This window comes from Stigmatopora nigra, chromosome 1, assembly GCF_051989575.1.
Source record: "Stigmatopora nigra isolate UIUO_SnigA chromosome 1, RoL_Snig_1.1, whole genome shotgun sequence".
In the NCBI taxonomy this organism is placed as follows: domain Eukaryota; kingdom Metazoa; phylum Chordata; class Actinopteri; order Syngnathiformes; family Syngnathidae; genus Stigmatopora; species Stigmatopora nigra.
In genome coordinates, this window is record NC_135508.1 from 8,376,012 (window position 1) to 8,382,493 (window position 6,482).

The window sequence follows — 6,482 nt, forward strand, 5'->3', positions numbered from 1 at the left end:
CCTTTCCTTCCCAATATGGCGTCGTTTAGCCACCGAGGTGGACCGTGGGCCAAATATAACTCGCTGGCTGGTCCAAGTCAGCGCTTTGAGGAACGAGATCCTGGTGGGAGGGACTTAAAAAAGTCATTTCTAAAAGAAGCCCAGCAGCTGCCTTTCAACACCCCCCACACCCCCTCAAGCCTTTTCCATCCAGGTCGAACGTACACACATTCTCACAATGACACGCGTAGGGCCAGAAACAAGTTTGTGTCGAGTTTTGTATTGGAGTTGACACACACAAGTTGGCGGTATCCGCGGCAACGTGACAAACCAGTCACAAGACAAAGCGTCACTCACGTAAGCCGGCGTGGCTAAATGGTCCTTCGGCAACGAGAGGGCGAGCTCTTGTTCCAAAGAGATTTTCAAAGACGAAACTAAAGAAAGGACGTGCTTTAAGGCGGTGGCGGCGGCAGAAACGGAGGCGGAAAGTGACGTCACGACACGCAACAAACGGGCCCGCTACCGTGCTGAATATCCATCTTGGCTCTCAGTCCGACTTCTTATCGCCGCTGGCCTACGGGCAAAAGGACGAAAGCGTTGGTGCAATGCATCATGGGTGATGGGCCTTCAGCCCGTTGCGGCGCCTAGCCTACCACAAGTTTGCTGTGTTCTTCCAGCAGTCGGTCGTATTCCAACGTCAAGTTAGCGGCCTGCTTCTTCATCGCCGTCACGTCGCCGTTGCTCTTTTGGAGTGCTGCGAACACCACCAAAACACGACTTTGATTTTCCGTTGACGGACGGAGAACCAAAAAAAAATGGCAGCGAATGAAATCATCACCTTTCTTGGTGGCTTCCAGCTCCTCCTTCAAGGTTTTAACTTCCTCCTTGAGAGATTTGTTCTGCTCCTGGACTCCTTCTCCTTTCGTCCCCGCCGCCGGCAACTCCAGGCCGGCTTCTCTCAATTTCTGTCAAAAGACGACTCGGGTTCAAAAAGGCGGGGGAGATGGCGCCGCTCCGTGGCGAGCGAGCCAACGGCGTGTTCGTAAATTGCCCGGTCTCGAGTGCCCGATGATGTTGCAGACGCGTCACGAGGGTCGTGCCAAGGCGACGCGGTGAGTGACGAGGACAGCCGACAGTCAAACAGCTGTCGTCATCTCACTTTCCCGCACTGACGCCATTGGTACGCGGCGGGCCGACACCCCGTGATTGCATCGCTCTCTTATTTTTTATGTGGAATGACCTGTAAGCTGTTACATGTCTACTGAGGCTCATTGTTTTTTCAGGGGCTAACTAGCTTAAAGTATTTTGGCTTCAATAGCTCCTGATAACGTGGCCGCTCATAGGTAAACAAATAGTGTTACAGTGACACAGTGTAAAGTCAGATGCGTCTTTTTGCCTGAAATTTATGGCAATAAGTGGCATTTCGTCCTCTACCACCAATTAGTTTATCACTAGTAGACGTCAAGGGCAGCTAATGAGTTCATATGGACGCTTGTTGTGGAGTTTTGCGGAAGCATATCGATAATCTTTTGGCGATGTATCACCATATTATATTGCAATTATTGTGTATCTCAGACCCCAAGTGGAACGTCATACTTTGGCTGAGCCTGCTGCGTATGTAATGTAATATAATATAAAAATATTTTTTTTAATTCTTTATTGCTGAGTCCTAGTAGCAAGAGTTGCTTCTGCTTGCAAGTTTCAGCGTGGATTTTCACATTTTTATGAACTTAAAAAAAAAAAAAAAATTAAAATAAATAAATGAAAAAAATTAGCCGAGTAGAAGTTTACTCCCCTGACTTTGTTGCGGGCAGACGCGAGCTCGATTCCCAAAAGCGGCGGTATGATTGGGAGTACGGATGGTCGTTTGTCTCTGTATGTGCCCTATGACTGACTGGCGACCAATCTTGGGTGTAGTCTGCCTTTTGCCTAAAGACAGCCAGGTTAGGCTCCAGCAACCCTTTCGAGGATGGGTGGTGTGGAAGATAAATGAATGGATAGAAAGATAAAATAATCCCCCCCCCCAAAAAAAATCTGACGTAGTGAAGCAGCGATAAACGAAGCGTGAAGTAGCGAGGTATCACTGTACTACTAAAGTCCGGGAAATAAACTCTAGATCGGATATGGCTCCCTCCAGCGTTGTTCATCCAGCCACCATAAGCTGGCGCCAACTTAAAAAATTAGCTACCACTGACGACGTCAACTTATGATAAACTAGTTAGCGAGAGGGTGCTTTTTAGACAGCATCGAATTAGACGTCTACATTCTTCAGTTGACATAGAAGTGAGATAGAACGGGAGGGCATGTGTCAGACACAGTGGTATTTTGGAGCTCACCTCCTGCAACAACTGGTTTTCATCAATGAAGCTTTTAGCGGCGTTGCTAGCGCCTTCAGCCTGCTTCTTGAAGGCCTCGTTGGATGCCATCAGAGAGGCCTGCTGGGAAAGAAGAGTGGCCAGACGACGCAGCAACCTGCGGACAAAAACAACAACTTAGTAAACCGGATCATGTTTGAAAAAAAAGTTCAGATTTGAGGTGCATTTGAAACGAGGCCATTCTAAAGTTAGTGTAAATGCTTGTATGAATTTGATTTTAGCACACGAAAAATGTTGTGTTTTCAACCTGTAGTTAGTCGTAGGACGGCCAAGATTAATCGAGAACAAATTAATCATCAACTACTACTTTGATAGTCTAAGACTTGTTTGAACATTGACCTAAGAATGGTCCAAATCCTCTTTAAATAAATAAAATACTGAACAAAATCAGCAAAATAATAATTCATGCCCTTATATTTTGTATATTATTTTAAGTAAAAAAACAAACTGGGAAAAAAAACAGTTTAAAAATGAGTTTAAAATATTTAGTAATACAAGCAGATGTCCAATCGATTTGAAATGGAAGGCCTAGCAGCAAATAAATATTCTCAGACGTCCCACTTAAAGTTGATTGGACATCCAACGCCATCAAGCCAGCGAGTCAAAAAATAAAATGAAACATTGTTAGTTTTCTGTAGTCCTTGATGAAAGCTGATAATTATGAAACATTTGCTTCAGAAAACAATGTTACAGTCATTAGCCATTTCTCTAAGCCCATTCGTCGACTAATCACAAAATCAATCGGTGACTGGTCGACTATCGAGAAACATTTGTGGCGGCCCTGTTCTGTACCGCGTAGCGTGTGGTGTTGACACCAGTCACCAACAAGGCCATAGCCATGTGACAGAACCGGTCGTATAATGTAAGTGGCGCTACGTGAAAGGACAAGCGGACCAGGGAGGTGGATTCCAAGTCACGTTTTTGAGGAGACCAGAGGAAGTGACTCAGGGTGTCCAAATATGGCCGCGGGGTCACAGACACTCTGGAAATATCCCATCAGCTGCCGCCACTTTCTGCTAACTCGTGCTCTGTCTGACATGGAAAGTCCACCAGTCGCTGTCTATTACAGCCGTGAGGATGTGTACGTGTGGCTGTGCTGCCCCCCAGTGGACGCGCAACTTCTTACACCAACAAACATTGCCTACTTAAAGCTACAGTCATGTTTTAGTAGACAGTAATCACTCATTTACCAAGATCCGCCATAATAGGTGAATGACCGCTATGTAAGGACAGTGTTTTTATGGTTTCTAAATTATATTGGTACATTTAAAACCCTCTACTGTTATTTAACTCCCATAGGTCGATACTGCCCTCTAGTAGCCAGTGCTATAGCGCCTTGGCCCGAATATAAGACGATGTTTTTTTAGCTTTGCAATTAGACTGAAAAAGTGGGGGACATCATACTCATTTATGATGATAGATGGCGCTAGATTGCTTTAAAGCAAATGCTGAACTTAAGCATACGAAAGCAAATCCCTGCCACAAAGAAGAAAAATAAAACTAGCGGAAGAACGAAGAAGAAAATACAAAATAGTGGTAAAAACAAAAAGAGAAGAGGTATCAGAAAATTGAAACATAGCAACAATCTCTAGAAAAGTTTGTCTAAGATCGGGCAGTTTAACCTGCCTCTGAGGAGAAGTTGTGATGTAAACTTCAAGATAATGTTGACAAATGAGACAGTCTTCAAACAATTGCAAAGCGGCTGAGAAATATGGTGTAAAGGACTGTAATGAAAGATGGTTGCTTGAGCTTACAGGCAAAGGAGGAGTGCAAATCCAGCGATGTAAAGATTCCTCTGCGCTCTGAAGAGTTTCATGTGAATGTGTTCAACAGCGGTGGGATTGTTGGTCAAGTCCACCTTCTCCGTCACACTGTATTTCCTTACCTCACGGAAGGCGTCTGCAAAATACAAATTAATAAATATTAAAAATATGATGCCAGTGGTTACAACAAACGCCATCAACCACATAATTATCATAAACACTCACCAATGAGAAGGAAAACAAGGATGGCCATAGCCACCATAAAGGAAGTGTTGCCATATGAGGCTATAGTTTGGACCAGTCGAGATCTGAAGATACTGTTCCACCTGGACCAAAAAGAAAATCCAAATTGTGAAATATTCATAAACAAGTCCAAACTGAAAAGTAGAAGAAAAAAGGGGAGGTTTCAAGCATGAAAAGCCCTTTAAGGTCATGCATTCAGCCCTGGGTTTTAACTAAAGCACTCACTGTTTCTTTTTAGCCGTTCAGAAAATGTGTCCTGAAGCAGAACCTTCATTTGTTTTAGTTGACGACTATATTCGCCATTTAAAAAAATAACATCTCTGCTTACTTGAGTACTTTAATAATAAGATATCAACTTTTTTTTAATGATTATTAGGGGCCAGGGGACAACTACTTCTACAAAGCAGCGTATATGCAAATTAATCATCTGAAAGACAATGTGCCACATGACTCGTCTTAATGTATCTTAAACAGAAGGAATTCTAATTTATCCCTGCTGGAAGAATTCAACAATTCTCCATTGTCAAAAATGTCAAAGAGGGACAGGTGTTGATTTCAAATGGTTTAAATTGCCTTTAAATATAGGCCATGAAATGGTAATTTGATGCTTCTATCATGAGATGCATCAATAGTGTCTTTATGACTCAGCTTCAATCCATTTCCAGTGAATCTGCAAATCCTAACATGAATTTGTACTTGAACTCGCACCTCTTGGCAGAAATGAACGGTATGCAGAGGAGGAGCACCAAGAAGACCTCCACATACAAGAATGCAGCCACGGCGGTCCACTGAAGACTCATCACTGTGAAACACGCACAAACAAAACACACCATTTTTATCTTTGCCAAGTCATCACATGCATTTGATTAACTTATAATCCTGCTCTGAACTACTCGGTCTTAGCCTTATCTTTAATCATTCGAAAATCAATCTGAAGTCAGGTTTTATCATGGTCCAAACTTTAAAAATTCATAAGGACAAAATATGGTTCTAAATTACAACATCTAACACTAACGAGGACAGTCTGCCTGTTAAAATTGAATAGATACCATCGAAAAACGTTATCTTAGTTCCATCCTTTAAAAAAAAAAATCAACACGTAGTTATGATACAATGTTGACTAACTTGTCCACGACTAAGAACAGGTTTCGAACATATTTACATACTGTGCTGAACAGAATGGTACCCGTCTATTTGCTGGAAAAACTGACGGTAAGTACAAAAAAGCAGCTTTGAAAGAAATAGGGCATTTGGATTTATTTAAAAAACAAATGTTTGACACTGACCTGCAGATGAAACTGAAAAAACACCTTAAGAAAAATGGAAAACGTACTAAACTGAAGTGCGTTCAAGTGTTGATCTTCCTTTAGTATATTAGCTTGGGGCACAGCCAATACTTCCTACTTCCGGGGGGAAATGCCAGCTCAACGAAAAGCCGCCACGTGATTGGTTAGATATGTGGAAATGGGGGCGCGGCTACGCACGAAAAGAACTGATTTGTCGTGTTATATATTTTTTTAAATTACATTTCTAAGCCTATTCTATTTCAATTTTCTTTTTAAATTCAGATGAAATACACTCAACTAAAAAGGGCACACTTCCATCTAATGAATCACTCATGCGTCATAATTGAAGAATTCGATAACCCTAATTAGCGTCACGGGGCTGCAGTTCCTCTGACGGCCAGCAGAGAGAAGCACAGTCCGAATATTACGACGCCAAATTGACAAATGATAATAAACAGTGGGTCATTTTATATAATTTGTTGTTTTGATGCTGTAGTTCACAAAACAAAACTTAATCATTGTGCATATACAGTTATTATGTAACTCTAATAATTCTAGTTTATTTTTGTGAACAATTACAACTGAGTCTTTAGCATATGCATTATAATTAATTCAAAACAAAGAAACACATGAGTTTAAAGAATGAACACATTTTAATCACAGTTGCACTCCAAAACAATACAGCACTTTCTTTATCAGTGCATGATTTGATGGTACACTGATCACTTCAGCACTTATCAGGGTTTTCAAAAGATCATTTATGCTTGGAATGTTTTGTGAAATGGATTGTTGTTTGAATACTGAAAGAAAACAAAAAAAAAAAAACATATAATAAA

At 41.6% G+C, this 6,482-nt stretch overlaps 1 protein-coding gene across 2 annotated transcripts; it reads right to left on the reverse strand.

Annotated features, from left to right (window-relative positions):
* Window positions 1–243: 243 nt before the first annotated feature.
* bcap31 (B cell receptor associated protein 31) lies at window positions 244–5,811 on the reverse strand. 2 transcript variants are annotated; one of them, XM_077727470.1, is made up of 9 exons: window positions 5,647–5,811; window positions 5,069–5,162; window positions 4,343–4,443; window positions 4,109–4,253; window positions 2,316–2,451; window positions 818–944; window positions 633–733; window positions 503–553; window positions 244–413 (listed from the first exon to the last, which is right to left on the reverse strand). In XM_077727470.1, exons 2-8 carry the CDS (start codon window positions 5,158–5,160, stop codon window positions 527–529), a joined length of 729 nt encoding a protein of 242 aa, XP_077583596.1. In that variant the 5' UTR covers window positions 5,161–5,162; window positions 5,647–5,811; the 3' UTR covers window positions 244–413; window positions 503–526. The 2 variants fall into 2 exon arrangements, with proteins under 2 accessions (XP_077583596.1, XP_077583514.1); XM_077727388.1 differs by having other exon boundaries at window positions 244–553.
* Window positions 5,812–6,482: the final 671 nt, after the last annotated feature.

What these genes read in the sequence shown, in the direction of transcription:
- bcap31 (XM_077727470.1), bottom strand. Translation starts at nt 5,160, where the DNA reads ATGAGTCTTCAGTGGACCGCCGTGGCTGCATTCTTGTATGTGGAGGTC. An exon ending in AAAACCAGTTGTTGCAGGAG is followed by an intron (nt 945 to 2,315) that starts GTGAGCTCCAAA and finishes GTCTTTTGACAG; the next exon opens with AAATTGAGAGAAGCCGGCCT. An exon ending in GCTGGAAGCCACCAAGAAAG is followed by an intron (nt 734 to 817) that starts GTGATGATTTCA and finishes TGGTGTTCGCAG; the next exon opens with CACTCCAAAAGAGCAACGGC.